The following is a 23,327-nucleotide window of genomic DNA, read 5'->3' as shown; positions in this document are numbered from 1 at the left end:
AAACAAGTTTCTAAAAATTCTATCTTTCAAGATGGAGACTATACACTCCATTGTTTCTTTAGTACAAGAGGGTCAGTTCATGACAACCATAGACCTACAGGATACGTATCTTCATGTTCCTATTCACAGGGACATCACAGTTTCCTGAGATTTGCCTATCTGGAAGAATATTTCCAGTTTGTGGCCCTTCCATTTGGTCTAGCCACGGCTCCCAGAATTTTTTCAAAGGTTCTGGGGGCCCTTTTGGCAGTGATCCGTTCTCGTGGAATTGCTGTGGCACCCTACCTGGACGACATATTGGTACAGGCGCCATCTTTTCAAAAAGCAAGATCTCCCACAGAGATATTGTTGTCTTTTTTCGTTCCCACGGATGGAATGTGAATCTGGAAAAAAGTTTCCTTTCCCTTGCTACAAGAGTAGTGTTCTTAGGGACCATAATAGATTCATGAAGGGAAGGAGGCGTAGCTAAAGGCTAACCAACTGGGATAATCCTCCAAACACCGGGCTGAAGGTGCCGGGGCTGCAAACTCACAGCGTTGTAGCGGTGAAGCTGATAAAGAGATACCTGTGTGTGTTTTTGTATTGATTTATACTTGTCAGATTAAACATCCATTTTTTTCACAATACCGAGAGTGCTGCCTATTCTTCAAGTACCATAATAGATTCTCTATTGATGAAGATTTTTCTGACAAAGGTCAGGAAAAACAAAATCATTTCCTCTTGCCACTATCTTCAGACTACTGCTTATCCTTTAGTGGCTCAATGTATGGAGGTAATCAGTCTGATGGTGGCTTCCATGGACATCATTCCTTTTGCTTGATTCCATTTGAGAGCTCTCCAGTTGTGTATGCTCAGACAATGGAATGGTGACCATGGGATCTATCTCAGAGAATAGAGTTAGATCAGTCGTCAAGGGACTCTCTCCCATGGTGGATTTCTCAGGAACACCTGTCTCAGGGCACATGCTTTCAGAGACCTTCCTGGGTGATCGTAACCACAGACACCAGCCTGCTGGGCTGGGGAGCAGTTTGGAACTCGTTGAAAACTCAGGGTCTGCTCTTCCCATTAACATCTTGGAGTTGAGGGCGATTTACAATGCTCTATTGGCTTGGCCTCAGTTGTCCTCAGCCCAGTTTATCAGGTTCCAGTCAGAAAACATAACCTATGTGGCTTATATCAATCACAAGGGAGGAACTCAGAGTTCCTTAACCATGAAGGAGGTAACTCTGATTCTTCAGTGGGCAGAGACCCACAATTGCTGTCTATCTGCCATCCACATTCCAGGAGTAGACAACTGGGAAGCAGATTTTCTGAGCAGACAGACTTATCATCCCAGGGAGTGGGAACCCCATTCGGAGGTGGTTTCCTGCTTAGTCCTCAAATGAGGGTTGCTGGTGTTAGATCTGATGGTGTCCCATCAGAACACCAAGCTTCCAAGGTACGGTTCAAGGTCAAGAGATCTGCAGGCTGTTCTGATAGATGCTATGGCGGTTCCTTGGGATTTCAGGTTGGCAAACCTGTTTCCTCCATTTGCTCTCCTTCCACAAGTCATTGCTCGCATCAAATAGGAGAGGGCCTTGGTGACTCTAATAGCCCCTGCGTGGCCTCGCAGGATCTGGTTTGCAGACCTAGTGGAGATGTCATCTCTCCCACCTTGGAGACCTCCTCTGAGGAAGGACCTCCTGATTCAGGGTTCCTTCCTTCATCCAAATCTCATTTCTCTGAAGCTGACTGCTTGGAGATTGAACGCTTAATTCTGTCTAAGCATGTTTTTTCTGAGTCGGTCATTGAGACCATGATTCAGGCTCACAAGTCTGTTACTAGAAATATTTACCATAAGATATGGCGTAAATATCTTTATTGGTTTGAATCCAAAGGCTACTCTTGGAGTAGAATTAGAATTCCTAGAATTTTATCTTTTCTTCAGGAAGGCCTGGAAAATGGATTGTCAGTCAGTACCCTGAAGGGTTAGATTTCTGCTTTATCAGTTTTACTACATAAACGTTTGGCAGATGTGCCAGATGTGCAATCTTTTTGTCAGGCCTTGGTCAAAATCAGGGCTGTCTTTAAGTCTGTTGTTCCTCCTTGGAGCCTTAACCTTGTTAACGTTTTACAGCTGGCTCCGATTGAGCCATGGCATTCCATAGACATTAAGTTGTTATCTTGGAAGGTTTTGTTCCTTGTTGCTTCCTCTTCTTCTTAAAGAGTCTCAGAACTCTCAGCTCTGCAGTGTGATTCCCCTTATGTTATTTTTAATGCCGATAAGGCGGTTCTTCGTACTGTTAGGTTTCCTTCCTAAGGTTGTTTCCAATAGAAATATCAATCAGGAAATTGTTGTTCCCTCTCTGTGTCCTAATCCTTCTTCTTCCAAAGAACGTTTGTTACACAATTTGGATGTTGTACATGCTCTTAAATTCTACTTACAGACGACTAAGGATTTTCGCCAGCCCTCTGCCCTCTTTGTCTATTTCTCTGGGAAACGTTAAGGTCAGAAAGATACTGCTACTACTCTTTCTTTTTGATTATGAAGTATAATTCGTTTGGCTTATGAGACTGCTGGACAGCAGCCTCCTGAGAGAATTACGGCTCATTCCACAAGAGCTGTTTCCTCTTCTTGGGCTTTCAAAAATTAAGCTTCTGTGGAACAAATTTGCAAGGCTGCAACTTGGTCTTCTCTACATACTTTTTCCAAATGTGATATTTTTGCCTCGCCTGAGGCTTCTTTTGGGAGAAAGGTTCTTTAAGCGGTGGTGCCTTAGGACTGCCTGTCTTGTCCCTCCCTATTTATCTGTTTCCTCTAGCTTGGGTATTGGTTCCCAACAGTAATTACTCAAGCCGTGGACTCATATCTTAGGAAAGAAAAAGAAAATGTATGCTTACCTGATAAATTTATTTATTTCCGGATATGGTGAGTCCACGACCCCACCCTTTATTTTAAGACAGTTGTTCTTTTGACTATAACCTCAGGCACCTCTACACCTTGTGTTACTCCTTTTTCTCTATTTCCCTTTGGTCGAATGACTGGGGTTTTGGGTAAGGGAGTGATACTTAGCAGTTTAACTGTGGTGCTCTTTGCCTCCTCCTGCTGGCCAGGAGTGATATTCCCAACAGCAATCACTCAAGCCGTGGACTCACCATATCTGGACAGAAAGAAATTTATCAGCTAAGCGTAATTTTTTTTTATGTACCTGGCATATTTTTATTTTAGCCCTCGCTCACATGGGAATTTTTTTGTGGACTCACTAATAGTAGCAGAAAAGAGGTCAAATGACCAACCAAGAGTTAGTAAAAAAAGCTAACCATTTTTGCTGTACCATGATGTTTTGATACTGGTGTGACCATTTTGCAAGACTGAGAAATGAAAGCAGGCCCGATAAATCACTTTGTTTACTTCCTTGCTGGAGCAATAAAGCCTGTCTTTACTTTCGGCTTGGTGTTCTATCAGCTTGTCTTTTACAATATTGGAAAAAGAGTGGAGAATGTGCTATAGAGAATCCTGGCAAGATCATGGGTCTTGTATATGTATTTATTTAACTTTTAATTAAACACACCATCACTAGCACACACATCAGTGAGGCTTCTTCAGAGAACAGTGTTATTGCTTCTGAACTTATGCATTGCCTCTGCACATCATGTGCAATAACAATAGAAAAAGTACAGGTTATGCTTTAGGAGACTGAATAACAGTATCTCCTCCAGTTCACTTTACAGCCCTAATAGATTCCTTTATCATGTGTCCCCAGAGATGTTTAAGTGGCAACCTACAGGATAGAAGTGATGCAGTGACTAGGTCAAAATTGTTTGAAGGTCTTTCTACTCCTCCAAGCGTAAATGTACATTGGGTCACTCTCCAACTTTATTAACCCTTCAAATGTTACACTTCACACATCCATGAGTTATTATATTGTTTTCTTATTTCAGTTCAATGGATCTCAATATAAATAAGTTATCTACACTGAAATGTAATACAAACATATATATTATTTTTATATAGTTTCATAACCTCTATTATACAAATGCTTTGGCTTTTGCATGAGAGAGAATTTTGCTGGCAGAAAGAAGGAAACTATGTATTATTCCCATCATGGTTTCTAGTAATTCATAACTTAAATTAAGTTTGGTGTATGACCCAAGAGAGGGAGAGAGCTGAAATATTTAGAGAAATTATTCACTTGGCACAACAGGAGAGATTTGAAATTCTGTTTCCGATACAAAGCATTTCCCTAATGTCACACACTGTTAAGGGACCAATTACTTCTCTAAAAAAGGAATAAAAAAATCTTATTTTGAAGCAGAAGTTAATTTACCATATGGTGTGCCACAGAGACAATCTCTAGATCCTGTTAATGCTAACAATTCTCCATTACAGCAGTTGTTAACATGTTTCTTCCACTTCATTCGTTTTGTTGCCTCTCTGACTGTATTATTTTCTTTAAATTGTTTTTCTTCCTCACTGTGGAGAGCATCAAAATAGATTCACTGTTTTAAGGCAGCTCAAACAATGGTCTTCTCAGTGTTTCACTATATTTAGCACTTGTTTAACAACAGTGCTTCAAGGTACGGGATACATTTACTGTGGATTGATTGAATTAAGATCTTATGCTGCCATTGACCCATTGTAATATCTTGTCCAACCCCCATCTATACTTTTTGTTCAGTTCCTTTTTTAAGTTATTGGTTACCTAACCCAGACTCGGGGAATCCTAACTAATGTTAGTACTTGGTGGGAGGTGCTAGGAACCCCTATTAATTAACAATCAAACCTCAAAGGTGCTGGCTTTGCTGAATTTGTAATATGGTGCGTTTTCCATGCAAAAGGAGATAGAAAGAAAAATAATAGGGATTTTATACACTAAAGCTGGAATAGTCAAGATATATTGTGTTCCTCCTTCTAGCAATACATTTGTGGTCAACTTTCGTACCTCAACGTATAGTAGTCCACAACCACAAACACAGAAAGGGACACTAAAGTCAAAATTAAACTTTCATGATTTAGATAGATCGTACAGTTTTAAGAAACTTTCTAATATACCTATACCATGAAATTGTACATAGTCTTTTTTTATAAGCACCCTTTTAGGGCACCAGCTACTACTAAGCATGTGCAAGAGTTTGTAGTGTTTATGTATATGAGTCTGTAATTGGCTGATGGATGTGACATGATACAGGAGGCCCGGCAAATTGTAGTAAAATATAATATTTGTCCAAAAAAAGCTACTTCACATTTAAAATGTAGACTAAGTGCTTTTGCATTGTCTTTTTATTGTGCACTTGTTGACTATGCAATTCTAGTGTATTTAATGATCTTTTAACAGACAAGGGTCTGAGAGTCTACTTACTTGAGTATAGCAGTTTATCAGTTGTTCAGTATTATTACAGAGACATATCTGCTCAGGTAAAGATACTGTATTATTAAATCCTTTACTAAGAGACTTACCTTAGAACCCTTACTGATTGCTATTTACCATGCCAATGCACATTAATGGCCATAAGAGAACTAGACAAAATAGGGACAAATATTATTTTACATAGGGAAATACACTTGTCTTGTCTTGTGATTTCATTCTCCATTTTACAGTTTCCCTTCCTGTGCCTCAGTTTAATTACCCTATGCAAAAAACATGCCCCCTGCTGGACTGTTAACAAAATGCTAGATAACACGTTTTTTAGAATAAAACGGACATTTAGGTCTATTTTCCCCTTTATTGTTTTTACAAGATTGCATTTTAAATATATATTTTTTTCTTTAATTTTAAGTATTTTTAACATCTTTAAGCGTCAATTTTCATTTGCATTATCCTTTTTTAATTTTTATTTATTGTCCCTTTTAAGTTATTTAAAAAAAAAAATAGGGATTGTGAGGTACTTTCTAAACATTATGCAAATTGGATGTAGTGAAGATATTGTTGAGAGATACAGAATGCTTTTGTTATAATAGTACTGTACAAAATCCTAACAATAAGCAAATTATTAACTTAAGTTTATCATTAGTTGTCAAGTTGACATTTTACACCATCAAACACTTTTAGACAGCCTATTTCTCTAATTTGATCCATATTTTGTGTTTTTAATTATGTATTGAATCAAGATGTAAAAGGTGATTTTAAAGGGAGGGAAGTAAAGGCTTACAAATATTAGGCAGTTGTCTACTACCCATTTAAGAGATGTGTAATGATGCCAATGTCAGTCCTGGCCAGGACCCTGGGGCTGGGTAGTGATAGCTTTTACACAAACTTGGCACACAGCATACAATCTAGGGCATGACCCACAGAATATTATTCTGATAAAGGTTTGAGCTGCAGGCAAAGTTAGTAAGTGAACAGACTAATCTTTGGTGCTAGGATTAGAATGCAATGGAGTCAAAGTCCAAAGCAGAACATAAGAGCAAGGTCAAAGTTCAGGCAGAAGGTCACAACTCACGGGAAGCATCAGGCAAAAATGAGGCAATAGAAAGGTCAAAGTTCAAAGTAAAGGTCAACACTCTGGCCTCTATTTATCAAGCCGTCAACCGCAAGGCGAGGCTGATTCGCTATAGTTATCAAGCCCTACAGACCGGCAAAAGTAGAATTTAGTGACGTAACATACAATCCGCCGGACTCAGTCCGACACAGATCGATGCTTACGTCATTCCAGATGTTCCGAACGTAAGTTCGGCACAATCTGACTACTTTTGGTAGTTATCAAAGAAGAACCAGGTACGCTTGCCACTATTCCGGCCCAGCGTACCTGGTTTTCAATCCGCCGCCGTCTAACAGCAGCGAAAGCTTATGTTCGCTGCTGCCTGATATCCCATTGATTCCTATGGGAAGTGTCTGCACCTAACACCCTAACATGTACCCCGAGTCTAAACACCCCTAATCTGCCCCCCCTACACAGCCGCCACCTACATTATACGTATTAACCCCTAAACCGATGCTCCCGGACCCCGCCGCAACTAAATAAAATGTTTAACCCCTAAACCGCCGCTCCCAGACCCTGCCACCCCCTACATTAAAGTTATTAACCCCTATCCTGCCCCCTCATACACTGCCGCCCCTACATTAAAGTTAATAACCCCCTATCCTGCCCCCCCTACACCGCCGCCCCCTACATTAAAGTTATTAACCCCTATCCTACCCCCCATACACCGCCGCCACTATAATAAAGTTATTAACCCCTAAGCCTAAAGTCTAACCCTAACACCCCCTAACTTAAATATTATTTAAATTAATCTAAATAAAATTACTATTATTAACTAATTTATTCCTATTTAAAACTAAATACTTACCTGTAAAATAAACCCTAAGATAGCTACAATATAACTTATAATTACATTGTAGCTATTTTAGGGTTTATTTTTATTTTACAGGCAACTTTGTATTTATTTTAACTAGGTACAATAGTTATTAAATAGTTATTAACTATTTAATAGCTACCTAGTTAAAATAAATTCAAATTTGCCTGTAAAATAAATCCTAACCTAAGTTACAATTACACCAAACACTATACTACAATTAAATAAATTAAATACAATTACCTACAATTAAATAAAATTAACTAAAATTAACTAAAGTACAAACCCCCCCACTAAATTACAGAAAAAAAATTACAAGAATTTTAAACTAATTACACCTAATCTAAGCCCCCTAATAAAATAAAAAATACCCCCAAAATAATAAAATTCCCTACCCTATACTAAATTACAAATAGCCCTTTAAAGGGCCTTTTGCTGGGTATTGCCCCAAAGTAATCAGCTCTTTTACCTGTAAAAAAAGAAATACAACCCCCCCAACATTAAAACCCACCACCCACACACCCAACCCTACTCTAAAACCCACCCAAACCCCTTTAAAAAACCTAACACTAACCCCCTGAAGATCACCCTACCTTGAGACGTCTTCACCCAGCCGGGCACAAGTGGACCTCCAGACCGGCAGAAGTCTTCATCCTATCCGGGCAGAAGAGGACATCCAGACCAGCAGAAGGCTTCATCCAGGCGGCATCTTCTATCCTCTTCCATCCGACGAGGAGCGGCTCCATCTTGAAGACATCCGACGCGGCGCATCCATCGATCCCGACGACTAAACGACGAATGACGGTTCCTTTAAATTACGTCATCCAAGATGGCGTCCCTTGAATTCCGATTGGCTGATAGAATTCTATCAGCCAATCGGAATTAAGGTAGGAAAAATCCTATTGGCTGATGCAATCAGCCAATAGGATTGAAGTGCAATCCGATTGGCTGATCCAATCAGCCAATAGGATTGACCTCGCATTCTATTGGCTGTTCTGATCAGCCAATATAATGCAAGCTCAATCCTATTGGCTGTTCTGATCAGCCAATCGGATTGAACTTCAATTCTATTTGCTGATTGCATCAGCCAATAGGATTTTTCCTACCTTAATTCCGATTAGCTGATAGAATTCTATCAGCCAATCGGAATTCAAGGGACACCATCTTGGATGACGTCATTTAATGGAACCGTCATTCATCGTTTAGTCGTCGGGATTGATGGATGCTCCGCGTCGGATGTCTGCAAGATGGAGCTATGTTTTTTTAAGGGGGGTTTGGATGAGATTTAGAGTAGGGTTGGGTGTGTGGGTGGTGGGTTTTAATGTTGGGGGGGTTGTATTTCTTTTTTTACAGGTAAAAGAGCTGATTACTTTGGGGCAATGCCCTACAAAAGGCCCTTTTAAGTGCTATTTGTAATTTAGTAATTTAAAATTCTTGTAATTTTTTTAATTTGCTGTAATTTAGTGAGGTTTTTTTGTACTTTAGTTAATTTGAGTTAATTGTAATTGGTTTTATTTAATTGTAGTTAATTTATGTAATTAATTTAATGATAGTGTAGTGTTAGGTGTAATTGTAACTTAGGTTAGGTTTTATTTTACTGGTAATTTTGTCTTTATTTTAGCTAGGTAGTTATTAAATAGTTAATAACTATTTAATAACTATTGTACCTAGTTAAAATAAATACAAAGTTGCCTGTAAAATAAAAATAAATCCTAAAAGAGCTACAATTTAATTATTATTTATTTTATAGGTAAGTATTTAGTTTTAAATAAGAATTATTTAGTTAATAATAGGAATATTTATTTAGATTTATTTTAATTATATTTAAAGTAGGGGGTGTTAGGGTAATACTTAGGTTTAGGGGCTAATTACTTTATTATACTAAGGGGGGCAGGATAGGGGTTAATATGTATAATGTAGGTGGCGGCGGGGTCCGGGAGCGGTGGTTTAGGGGTTAATATATTTATTATAGTTGCGGCAGGGTCCAGGAGCGGCGGTTTAAGGGTTAATAACTTTATTTAGGTGCGTTGGGCTCCGGGTGCGGCGGTATAGGGGTAAAACAGTATAGTATAGTGTGGGTGCTTAGTGACAGGCTAGCAAGAAAGCTGCAAATAAGCCGATGAGCAGCGAGATCGATGACTGTTAGTTAACAACAGTCCGCTGCTCATCGCACCGTACTTGGTGCGTGGCTTTTTGACAGCTTTCTTGATAAATTTGGCGAACGTATCCTGGTCCGCGGCGGCGATATTAGGCGAGCTTAGGCGAATGGGGCCGTTGAATGCAGGTAAGTAGACAGCTTGATAAATAGAGGCCTCTGGGGCAGCATCAGCCATTAGTCAGAATCAGTAGGCAAATGGGATAATCAGAGTCCAAAGCTAAGGTCACAATCAAAAATAGCCCTACACATGTAAAGTTCACAAGCGGGCATTAAGATGGGTTCATTGTGTCAATTAATAGGGCAGATAACAGGAAAAGGTGAATCATAGATGCAACATCTGTGAAAAGTGATGCAAATTGAGCGTGGCGTAATTTTTTTTTTTTTAAATGATGCAACCATGAAAGCACTGCAAAAAAAAAGGCAAAACCAGTGAAAGTGCCTACAAATGATGCAACAGTAAACAATGGAGAGTGTTACTAGGCTACTGTGGCATGGCAAGATAACATTAGCTTTCCTATTACTTTCACGGTGCAAACAATTTTCAGCAACCATTCTACTGGGTGTGTGATACAGTTAAATTAGTGTAGATGACAGTTGTACTGCCTGACTGTGCACTCTGATACTTCCTCAAATCTTTTGCAACTTTTTTTTCCTTTCTTTTTAAGGGCCCAATTCTATAAAATGTGCTGGTCTTTGCAGGGGTTTTCATGCCAACCCTCGCAGGGGCAGCCCTCATGGAATTCTATAAAAAAGTGTCTGTCCCTGCGAGTGGCGAGATGTCTCCTATACAAATAATGATAGCTCTCTGCTAGGTAGAAATTTGCATTGGAGGCTGAGGTAAAGAGGGGGATACCGGCGTGTTTTTAAACTTGAATATTACTCCTAATACAAACTAAATTACGCTGTTTTCAGTGCACTGTTAACACCTTAAATACACTGCAAGTTTTGTATGCATACGTTTTCCTTTCAGACTAATTAGTGTTTTGAGTATTTTTGTGAAAACTTGGCACCTTTTTAAGTGGTGAGAAAAATCAATGAGAACTGTAGTGCAAATTTTTTTTTATAGAATTACACTGGGATTTGAGAGAAAATTTCCTACACGCTCATGGAACGCTCATGTTCAGCTCATTTTAGGAAAAAACACAATTACACTTTGTATGTTGTAATTATAACTATGAATTTATTTGTGTTTTTTGCACATCCAGTGTACTTAACTTACGATTTATGCTATTCATATTTAAGACTATTTTTTGCTATTTAATTTACATACAAATTTTATGCTTTTTATAACATATGATTTTTGGTGAACAATTTTGTTACGATTTTTGCTGCACCTTAACAATACAATTTTTTACTGCGTATTTTTGTGTAAATGGCTAAATTATTGATTTGTATGATTTTTAACCCCTTAATGACCGGACCATTTTACAATTTTCTTACCCTTAATGACAATGGCTATTTTTAAATTTCTGCACTGTTTGTGTTTAGCTGTAATTTTCCTCTTACTCATTTACTGTACCCACACATATTATATACCGTTTTTCTCGCCATTAAATGGACGTTCTAAAGATATCATTATTTTCATCATATCTTATAATTTACTATAAAAAAAAATACAAAATATAAGGAAAAAATGGAAAAAAACACACTTTTTCCAACTTTGACCCCCAAAATCTGTTACACATCTACACCCACCAAAAAACACCCATTCTAACTAGTTTCTAAATTTTGTCCTGAGTTTAGAAATACCCAATGCTTACATGTTATTTGCTTTTTTTGCAAGTTATAGGGCAAAAAATACAAGTAGCACTTTGCTATTTCCAAACCACTTTTTTTTCAAAATTAGCACTAGTTACATTAGAACACTGATATCTTTCAGGAATCCCTGAATATCCCTTGACATGTATATATTTTTATTTAGAAGACATCCCAAAGTATTGATCTAGGCCCATTTTGGTATATTTCATGCCACCATTTCACCGCCAAATACGATCAAATAAAAAAAAAAACTGTTACATTTTTCACAATTTTAGGTTTCTCACTGAAATTATTTAGAAACAGCTTGTGCAGTTAGGCACAAATTGTTGTAAATGCTTCTCTGGGATCCCCTTTGTTCAGAAATAGCAGACATATATGGCTTTGGCGTTGCTTTTTGGTAATAATAAGGCCGTTAAATGCTGCTGCGCAACACACTTGTAATATGCCCAGCAGTTAAGGGGTTAATTAGGTAGCTTGTAGGGTTAATTTTTAGCTAAGTGTAGAGATCAGCCTCCCACCTGACACATCCCACCCCCTGATCCCCCCTGACCTCCCTCAAACAGCTCTCTTCCCTCCCCCAACTAACAATTGTCACCGTCATCTTAAGTACTGGCAGAAAGTCTGCCAGTACTGAAATAAAAATAATTTTTTTTTATTTTTTTATTTTTTTTTCATACAGTCTGTAGTCTGCATCCCCCCTTACCCCACAACCTCCCTGATCCCCCCATACATCTCTCTAACCCTCCCACTCTACCTATTTGCCGCCATCTTGGGTACTGGCAGCTGTCTGCCAGTACCCAATTTGCCCCCAAAAATAGTTTTTTTTTAAACTTTTTTAGATGAAAAATGTGTTTTCTGTAGTGTAGCTGGCCCCCTTAAATAAGCTACATCCCTCCCCCTCCAAGATCCCTTATTAAACAATGAAGATCCCCCTGCATCGGCATCTGTTATTTTTTATTCTTTTTGTTCCGGGCATATTTTGCATGCGCACGCACGCGCGCGCACCAGCCCCCACCCCCCCGGCTGCAATCGCCGACAGGAACATTATACAGTATGATTACAAGAATTCATAAGCATATATCATAACGGTCCTCCCAGAAGCTGCTCCCACCCACCAACGAATGTATGATCGCCATATGCCGATGCAGAGAGGGCCACAGAGTGGCCCTTTCTGCATCGGTGGGTAAAATAAGGGGATTGCAGTGATGCCTCAATATTGAGGCATCACAACAATCCCTTGTAAGCAGCTGGAAGGTACGTCAATTGTCATTAAGGGGAGTTTTTTCTATGAAGTACCTGGTACGTCCTCTGTCATTAAGGGGTTAAATTACACATTTAATTCTGCAATTTTGTAATGTATGTATCTCCTCCCTATATAAACATGCAATTAATGCCTCATAGCGAGACATCCTGTTTTCAGGGTAAAAAGGTGGCTTTATATAATTCCACCAGGAAAATAGAAGGACTGGCTAGCATTCTTATAGAATCTCACCAGTCCAGAGAACTTTTTAGAATCGGGTCCTAAGTTTTTAGAATAGGGTCCTAAGTGTTGATAACCAGACATTGCAATGTTATGTTAAAGGGACACTGAACCCAAAAATTTTCTTTTGTAATTCAGAAAGAGCATGCCATGTTAAGCAACTTTCTAATTTACTCCTATTATCAATTTATCTTTGTTCTCTTGCTATCTTTATTTGAAAAAGAAGGCATCTACGTTTTTTTGGGTTCAGTACTCTGGGAAGCACTTTTTTATTGGTGGATGAATTTGTCCACCAATCAGCAAGGACAACCCAGGTTGTTCACAAAAAATGGGCCGGCATCTAAACTTACATTCTTGCATTTCAAATAAAGATACCAAGAGAATGAAGAAAATTTGATAATAGGAGTAAATTAGAAAGTTGCTTAAAATTTCATGCTCAATCTGAATCACGAAAGAAAAAATTTGGGTACAGTGTCCCTTTAAGCCAATGGGAAATGGAAACAAAACTTTAATTACTTTAAAACTAAATAAATTAAGGTTTATGGACAGTGTTGCTATCCAGACTAAATAATAAAAACTATGGTGCCAATTTATCAATGTCTGGCGGACATGATATCCTCAGAGGCAGCAGATGAGTTAAGGAGCAGTGGTCTTAAGACCGCTGCTATTTAACTCCTGTTTCCAGTGAGCCTGAAGGCTCGTGCGGAAACAGGGGTATTTGGCCCCATTCAGGCCATGATAAATTGGCCCCCATAAGTATAAACATATACATCAACAACAAACTCAACATATGCATTGTATAAAGAATAAACAATGATGGTATTAAAGCTGACAAATTTGATATTTTCATAAATTAAAAAAAATATATGCAATAGAAAAAAAAAAACTACATAATTATTTTCTGCATAAGAGTGTTCTAATGAGTATAATTTCTGGAAACCAATTTAATATTTCATTCTACTTATTAAGAAATAACACAATGATTTCAAATTTCATGGGTATAGTGTTTCTACAGCTTTTGTACAAAAATAGCTAAACACATCTGTTCTTTAATATAACTAATATTTAAAAAACTCTTGTTTTCCTAATGGTCTTTTTAATGGAGAAGTGACCGATAAAGAAGCTGTCGCTCATCTTCCTAATTGTTGTGACCCACGACTCAGTGACTTCCACCAGTTGCTGGTGCTGCGTGCTCTACTTCCAAATCAATTTCCTATTGTTTTATCTCGCCATGTTAGAAGATTATCCAGAAATCTTGGATTAGACAACTCGTTTCAAAGCCTTTATGAAATAGCAAGTAAGTAAAACATTTCCTGTGCGGATCAACATTCTATAAAGTCTGTTAAGGACTCTATATATTATATATGCAGATACATCTAAATATGATAAATGTATCTTCGTATTATATGTATGTAACAACATATGTTTTACATTAGTATTGCATAGTTTAAATTAAGAAGTGTTTTTTTTTCAAAAAAGCTTTATTAAAATAGCTTAAAGTACAAAAAATAAACATAACAAAACACAAATCAATTCACTTAAGTGTACAGAGTAGAATCAAGTTTTATACATATCTAGCGTATTAATTTTTCACACAATAGTCAGTTTTATCCAATGAAACGACTCACATTCCTTCGTACTTAAGGTGAAAGATCTCACAGGTAGGAGTTTCATCCCATATGTAAATACCCTTGGGGTAATATATATCAGTAGCATAGCTGGGTAATGCAAGGATATGTATTCCCTATATTGCAGCCTATATGTGTGATGTGTAGTAAGGATATATTACTCCCAGCAAAATCTGTATAACCTGCACATCACAGAAGTATAGTGCAAGAGTAGAGGAACGAAAGGTAGAAAAAGAGAGAAGGAGGAAAAGGGAAGAAAGAAGAGAGGGAGAAAGAGGAAGAGAAATAAAAAAAAAATAAAAAAAAAAATGGAGGGGGAGTAGGGTAAGGGGTATGGGTACATCTGACGGGAATGGGAAGGGAACCAGTCCATAGATCTGAGTGGCAATTAAGTACATGCAGGTACCTAAGGAGGTTTGAGGAGCCACATGCTCCAAATCGTCCAGTATTTGTTCATACATTCAGTCACGTTATAGTAGCCCCGTTCCATAGAAGCTAAGTAGTCTACGGGTTGTGTTAACTGAACCAAAGTTGGAGCCTCCGTCTTTTTCCATGCCCTAGCAATACAAACTTTCGCAGCAATCAGAATTACGAATATTAACATTTGTTGAGAAATTAAGAAGTGGTTTATTATAAACTTACTCTTTATATTGTTTCTGATATTTTAAAGTATATAGGGGTATAATCTTGTTTCAGTGAAATATAAATATATATATTTTGAACTTTGGCATCAGACCCTATTGCTATTAAAGTCTCACTTATTGTCATTTTTTTAATTGTATTAAAAAAAGGTGGATTGCTGTAGGTGGTACATGTTCTGTATATAAAGTACCAAGATTTGTAAACTTTAAAATTATCTTCTTATTGATGCTTGAAAACAAATTGTTTGGGATTTCAAAATTCTACATATCACGAAACATTTCTAGTTGTTCCTCTAAGAATTATCTCCTCCCACAACCAATGGTTCTCAAACAAACCAATTGCAATATTTGAACACTTACTATATTATTAACCTCTCCACTTTATAATTGGTTTTAATCAATTCATTGTAATATTCCTAGAACAAACGTGATTATTAAATAGGGTATAGCATATTTAGAGCCAGATTACGAGTGGAGATATATTTATCACTCCTGCATGTGCGCTAACTCTGCTAGAAGTAACCACACAGCTGGTTGCGCTCGAATTACAAGTTGAAAGAAAAAGAATATTACACGTGATCAAGTGCTCAACCGCACGAAACATGTCTGCATGTGGTCTCGATCACTGACATTGTGTCTATACATTTTTAGTGCTTTATTTCAGCTGCGTTTTTGGCTGTCATGTTTTTACTTTTGTCTAAATAAAGGAAGTTTTATTTTAATGAGGAGTTCTCTTGCGCTATTTTGGTGTTCAACTTTTGGAGTATATATATATATATATATATATATATATATATATATATATATATATATATAATATATATATAATGTATATGGATAGATGATTATATAGAAGTATTAATATATATATATATTTATATATATATATATATATATACATATATACAGTATAGAGATATATGTTTATAAATACATAGAACATACTCTGCTATGTGCAGAACATTGAAATGTCAAATATTTATAGTAAATACATATTATTAAATATGATTAGTGCATAAATATGTTTTTTTCATTTTCCTCTACTTGACTGCAAAGGGCTCAAATACATATGTACACATATATAGACATATATATAAGTCTCCCCAAGGGTGATGGGGGAAACCAGATGTGGACTCCTTGCCCAATGTGCTTAGAGGGATGTGGGTGCACCTCCCTGACGAGGCCCAAAGGAAGCCGAAACGATAGTCTGGGGTTGTCATTTTCCTTGTTCAGAGGAGAATTGCCTGGTATTTCGGGGCTGGACTGACCTTGTCAGCGGGATCAGACTGATATACTACAGGAAAGTTTTCCTCTGTGAAAAACACAATTGGGCGGAAAGAAGCTACTCCCAGGTGGCAACTGGGCCATAGAACAAGCTATTGATGCTGCTGTTCGTTCCTGGCAGACTGCTTCTTTTCTGTTTTGCATATATATAAGTGCATTGATGTATTTATATGTGGATATATGTCTGTAAATACATATATGCACATATAAATACATACATACATATGTACACACATATAAACATATATATATATATACATATTTAGATATGTATGTCAATGTTAAAGCCCTTTGCAGCCTTTCTTTCTAACACCTGAAACCGCATATCTTTGAGGGCTTATAACATTTTTATTTTTTTTTGCTATAATTTTTATTAATCATTTTTATTAGCTAGTGTTATTATGAGTGTAACTGTACTTTTAAATGCATTTTTGAGGTGTTTTGTGACACATTTTTGTTTCGCGAAACAGTTACCAGAGCTCTGAGGTCACGCTATCCTGAAACTCGTTAAATGAAATTGCACTCAAGCGATCTCACTTACTTTCAACTTGTAATATGAGCTCTACTTACGACGATATCGCTTGCACATAATTTTTAGCGTGCACTCGTAATATTGCTCTTAATTGGAAACCAACAGTTTACAAATTAGTTATATAATTTAGCCACAAAATATTGAAATAACAGTAATCTAAAAAAAATAAAATATCAACAATATAAACATCTGTAATAAGTTACCAGTATCCTGTTCTGTTTTTCCAAATGTATTCCTGTAAATATATTCATTCTTCTCTAATACTAATAGATGCCTCATTATATTTCACATTCCTATTTTTTTAAATACTGTTCACATATGTTTTTGTAGAAATTGAAGAAAACCTACTTGGTGTAGTAGTTATCATGCCTTCTACAAATTCCAAGCAATCTTATGGGGGTACAGTGTTCAGTCATGAGCCCATATTAGCCATCTGCAATGCTGCCAAGGTAATATCCAAGTACTGTTTTATTATCTCTGCTGTAATATATATATATATATATATTTTATTTTTTTCTTATTGAGGTTCAAGAGTTTGTACAAAGCAAATGAATACAAATGTAAACAAATTACATCTGGTATACTGATGTACATAATATATATAAATCCAAACAACAAGAATTTGGCAAAAATATGGAGAAAAATAATAATAAAAAAATAAATAATTTTTTTTGTACCAGTAGTGCACTAAAGATGAAACCTCTAATTTTTATTTTTTTATTAAATAAATATCCCTCAATAAACATTCAAGGCTTCTTTTGGGCCTAACCTTTTATATAAACATTATAGAGAGAGATACAGGATGAAGGTAAACAGCAAATATAAGCTATATGTTAACAATCTGCTAGTAGAAGAATAAATAAAAATAGTATAGATATTTCAATAACTTCAAAGATAAGCTATATCTATATATAAGTAGATAAAAATAGCATGTATATTTCAATATCCTCAAATATAAGCTATATGTTAACAATCTGCTAGTTGTTGAATATAATTGATTATAGATGTGGTATTTACGAGAGAAACCACTCAATAATATTCCGAGCACAATGAAAGTGCCAGGGTATATTAGTGGGTGGGGGGTAGGAGTATAGATTAGATACATATGCAACATAGGCGCAAGACTTAATATTAAGTAGGTATGACTAGATTGGGTTATTGTATAGATAACAGGTTTGGAAAATGCTCCACACAGATCCTATACCCGTTATAAATAGGAGGTTACTATTGGTGCTGGATTTGGATTTTTTCTTAACCGTTTAACAATGAATATGACCATATAAATATTAGTATCCCATTAGTTATAGAGATCAGAAAAATAAAATTAACCTGCGACACAGAGCTGATATAAACCACATAATATCTACAAATTAGAGGTACTAAGGTTAGGATGTATAATAGTGTAATAGATATAAGAATAACAATGAAAGTGAAAACCACCTTTGGACCTGTGATTATCTAGGCTGACTAAATTAATACCCTTACTCAAATAGAGATACATACTGGGTAGCTGAGGTAATAAGAGTACTGAGTGAATAATAATGTAGCATTATAGCCATGCCGACTAGTCAAGCCTTTATACATCTAAACAATGTATGTTCTAGGTTTATTAAGGAGTGATGGCAAAATAGGTTATGTAATTCTAAAATATATTGGGTATAGCACAAAGACTTAAAGGGGGGAACTTATCTAAGCATAGTGAATTTATACTGTTATGAATTCAGTAGAGTATAGAGAGTTAAATTACCATAATGCCAACCAATATAGGATGTATTTGTTTATAAGTCCCTTATAAAAAAAAATTAACTATAGGTGCTCAGGTGGGACTAATTGGACTGTATTGAAGTCTAATACAACACATGGTTATATGTCCCTAAACATTATGTCATAGATTGTTATAGACGTGCTTAAAAATATATAATGAGCACATCAATCTCTAACTTTCAAGTGACGTTATAATCATAAGCTGAGAGTGAAACAAGAGGACTAAAGCAATCTTGTAAATGAACAAAAAATTCCCACAATGTGGTAAAAAGTCTTGGGACTCAGAGTTTAACACTAACTTTGATCGGTAGTGGGAGACCTAGAACCACTAGAAAATAATTTTCAGCTGAACTGTTACTTTAGGAACAGGCTTATATAAAACAATACTAAACATACAATATTAACTGAACAATATAAACATCGTACAGAGTTAGATACAAATATATATTTTTAGCTGCAATAGTGATCAGGATCACAGCATGGATTAACATCTAACAGTCATCGTCCTCCAGGGTCCCAATTTAATGACACTGAATTTGCATTGCATAGTAAACTAGGAGTCTGAATAGGAATAACCTGACAAAGGAATAGGATGCTGCACCTTAATATTAGTATGTCATCGGCTGACTCATATATCTTGTGCCAGGTTACATTAAGTAGGTAATGTTGTTGCTACCACAAGGAGTTTCCTCTTGATGTTATCATTTTTTTGATGTCTGAGAGAAGATCACTGTGATCGATCAACTGGTGGTTAGTGACAGAACCTCTTGTCTTCTCCTGGAGTGCATGTAGATCGGAACCCTCTTGCTTTGCTGGGTAATCCATTTGAGTGGAATATTCTCCCGATATGTTTTCACCAGTGTCGCTCAGTACTAGGAACTCTTCTACTATCTGCTCAGTCCCATACCATGTCGCACCTCCATCCATTCTATCTGCGGCACCAAAAGTGTGCAGTAGATGCTGGGGCCCCAGAACATCACTGCTAACACCACTAACAGCATCTGAGCTCAAGCAGACCACTGATGAGGATCTAGCGTTGTCTCCGAGTCCAAGTGCTCCATTCAAAGCTGCAGTGAACAGAAACTGGTATGAATCCAGGAGTCTGCTAAACCCTGTCAATATCTGGTGAGCGCTCTCCATAGCAATTATTTGTTTGTATAAAAGGCAGAGCTTACTGAGTAGTAGGTATGTCTCCGATCATATATGAGAGTATAGATTTAGTTAATATGGATAGCTGTCAGTCCACGTGGGTAGTAGTATGGTTGCCGTCTGTGTAGATGAAAAACAGGCCTCAGTTCTCAGTTTAAAATTGTCACATCAGCGGCTAAGATCATCCCTCACCAGGTGCTAATTAGGTGTTAAACAAGTACCCCATTGATTTTAAAGATTTAAGTCACCTCCAACTGGTGTTTTTATTTAATTTTGAAAGCCAGTCGAGCCGGAGCTCCAAAAGTATGCGACCATTCATTAGTGCTGCAAACTCCGCCTCCCTCTGCTGTAATAATTAATACATTTGTTATTGAAATAGAAGATCAAATAAAATAAAAATCTCACACACTACATATAATGTTGATTAAAAAAAAGTTTGATTCATGGAGGCAGATATATCAAAGTTTGCGGACATGATAAGCTGTATCATGTCTGCCAAACATCGCTGAAAGCCAACAGCATATGCTGTCGGCATTTAACATTGCACAAGCAGTTCTAGTGAACTACTTGTGCAATGCCGACCCCTGCAGATTTGCGGCCAATCGTTCGCTAGCAAGGGGTGTCAATCAACCTGATCGTACATGATCGTGCGGATTGATGTCCGCAGCCTCAGAGGCAGCGGACCAGTTAAGGAGCAGCAGTCTTAAGAACGCTGCTTCATAACTGCTGTTTCCTGCGAGCCTTAAGGCTCACGTGGAAAGAGGGGCATCAGGGGCCATTCGGCCCTTGATAAATCGGCCCCATGGTGAGGAGAGACAGCACAAGTGAGTTAGGCATGACAGAAGCAAAGAACTATTAACTAACCTCTATATGTTGTAATTGAGGTTCTAAATCATGCAGTTTGAGGGGGGAAGAAACTGATTATAAGGCTGAATATTAGTGGTGCAAAGTGTACAGGGGACATTCTCATCATCTGCTAACTATTTCTTCCTTTTTTAATACTACTTCTCCTTCCTTTACCTAGTTATGTTCTCCACATTGAACAATAACCATGTTAAAAAAACAATTCAATGTAAATGTAAGGTACCTGATACATTTGATATGTAGGGGTGCTATTGCAATGAGTCACCACTGATTGTTTCATTCTATAACTACTTTATAGTACTGATTTTACAATATAGGTACCCTGGAGTTCATCCTAGTTGCTTAAAGGGACAGTAAACACCTAGGCCTAGATTTGGAGTTTGGCGGTAGCCGTGAAAACCAGCGTTAGAGGCTCCTAACGCTGGTTTTAGGCTACCGCCGGTATTTGGAGTCAGTCAGGAAAGGGTCTAACGCTCACTTTTCAGCTGCGACTTTTCCATACCGCAGATCCCCTTACGTCAATTGCGTATCCTATCTTTTCAATTGGATCTTTCTAACTCCGGTATTTAGAGTCGTGTCTGAAGTGAGCATTAGAAATCTAACGACAAAACTCCAGCCGCAGAAAAAAGTCAGTAGTTAAGAGCTTTCTGGGCTAACGTCGGTTTATAAAGCTCTTAACTACTGTGCTCTAAAGTACACTAACACCCATAAACTACCTATGTACCCCTAAACCGAGGTCCCCCCACATCGCCGCCACTCAATTAAATTTTTTTATCCCCTAATCTGCCGATCGCCACCTACGTTATACTTATGTACCCCTAATCTGCTCCCCCTAACACCGCCGACCCCTATATTATATTTATTAACCCCTAATCTGCCCTCCCTAACATCGCCGACACCTAACTTCAAACATTAACCCCTAATCTGCCGACTGGAGCTCACCGCTATTCTAATAAATGTATTAACCCCTAAAGCTAAGTCTAACCCTAACACTAACACCCCCCTAACTTAAATATAATTTAAATCTAACGAAATTAATTAGCTCTTATTAAATAAATTATTCCTATTTAAAGCTAAATACTTACCTGTAAAATAAATCCTAATATAGCTACAATATAAATTATAATTATATTATAGCTATTTTAGGATTTATATTTATTTTACAGGTAATTTTGATCGGAACAGCCAATAGAATGCGAGCTCAATCTGATTGGCTGATCGGATCAGCCAATCGGATTGAACTTGATTCTGATTGGCTGATTCCATCAGCCAATCAGAATTTTCCTACCTTAATTCCGATTGGCTGATAGAATCCTATCAGCCAATCGGAATTCGAGGGACGCCATCTTGAATGACGTCCCTTAAAGGAGCCTTCATTCGTCTGTAGTCCGTCGGGCCAGCAGGATGTTCCACGTCGGAGATCTGCAAGATGGATCCGTAAGAAAGAAGATTGAAGATGCCGTTGATAGAAGACTTCAGCCGGATCATGGACCTCTTCAGCTCCCGCTTGGATGATGACTTCAGCCGGATCATGGACCTCTTCAGCTCCCGCTTGGATGATGACTTCAGCCGGATCATGGACCTCTTCAGCTCCCGCTTGGATGATGACTTCAGCCGGATCATGGACATCTTCAGCCCCCTGCTTGGGCTTGGATCAGGACATAGGAGGAGCTCTTCTGGATCGATCGGTGAACCTGGTATGGTGAAGATAAGGTAGGAAGATCTTCAGGGGCTTAGTGTTAGGTTTATTTAAGGGGGGTTTGGGTTATATTAGGGGTATGTGGGTGGTGGGTTGTAATGTTGGGGGGGTATTGTATGTGTTTTTTTTACAGGCAAAAGAGCTGAATTCTTTGGGGCATGCCCCGCAAAGGGCCCTGTTCAGGGCTGGTAAGGTAAAAGAGCTTTGAACTTTAGTAATTTAGAATAGGGTAGGGCATTTTTTTATTTTGGGGGTCTTTGTTATTTTATTAGGGGGCTTAGAGTAGGTGTAATTAGTTTAAAATTGTTGTAATATTTTTCTGATGTTTGTAAATATTTTTTTATTTTTGTAACTTAGTTCTTTTTTATTTTTTGTACTTTAGTTAGTTTATTTCATTGTATTTATTTGTAGATATTGTATTTAATTAATGTATTGATAGTGTAGTGTTAGGTTTAATTGTAGGTAATTGTAGGTATTTTATTTAATTAATTTATTGATAGTGTAGTGTTAGGTTTAATTGTAACTTAGGTTAGGATTTATTTTACAGGTAATTTTGTAATTATTTTAACTATTTTAGCTATTAAATAGTTCTTAACTATTTAATATCTATTGTACCTGGTTAAAATAAATACAAAGTTACCTGTAAAATAAATATAAATCCTAAAATAGCTATAATATAATTATAATTTATATTGTAGCTATATTAGGATTTATTTTACAGGTAAGTATTTAGCTTTAAATAGGATTAATTTATTTAATAAGAGTTAATTTATTTCGTTAGATTTAAATTATATTTAAGTTAGGGGGGTGTTAGTGTTAGGGTTAGACTTAGCTTTAGGGGTTAATACATTTATTAGAATAGCGGTGAGCTCCAGTCGGCAGATTAGGGGTTAATGTTTGAAGTTAGCTGTCGGCGATGTTAGGGAGGGCAGATTAGGGGTTAATACTATTTATTATAGGGTTATTGAGGCAGGAATGAGGGGGTTAATAACTTTATTATAATAGCGGTGCGGTCCGGTCAGCAGATTAGGGGTTAATAACTGTAGGCAGGTGGAGGTGACATTGTGAGGGGCAGATTAGGGGTTAATAAATATAAT

The 23,327-nt window shown here is 37.2% G+C and overlaps 1 protein-coding gene across 1 annotated transcript in view; it reads left to right on the top strand.

The window, feature by feature from the left end:
* Positions 1-23,327, top strand: part of LOC128652486 (uncharacterized) — an 868,114-nt gene that overhangs the window by 659,265 nt on the left and 185,522 nt on the right. The window contains exons 86-87 of the mRNA XM_053705422.1: positions 13,778-13,966; positions 17,085-17,203. Coding sequence (XP_053561397.1) covers positions 13,778-13,966; positions 17,085-17,203 — 308 coding nt within the window. The remainder of the gene's footprint in view (positions 1-13,777; positions 13,967-17,084; positions 17,204-23,327) is intronic.

The sequence above is a fragment of the Bombina bombina genome, chromosome 3, assembly GCF_027579735.1.
Source record: "Bombina bombina isolate aBomBom1 chromosome 3, aBomBom1.pri, whole genome shotgun sequence".
Lineage (NCBI taxonomy): Eukaryota > Metazoa > Chordata > Amphibia > Anura > Bombinatoridae > Bombina > Bombina bombina.
This window is presented reverse-complemented; position numbering and strand designations above follow the sequence as displayed.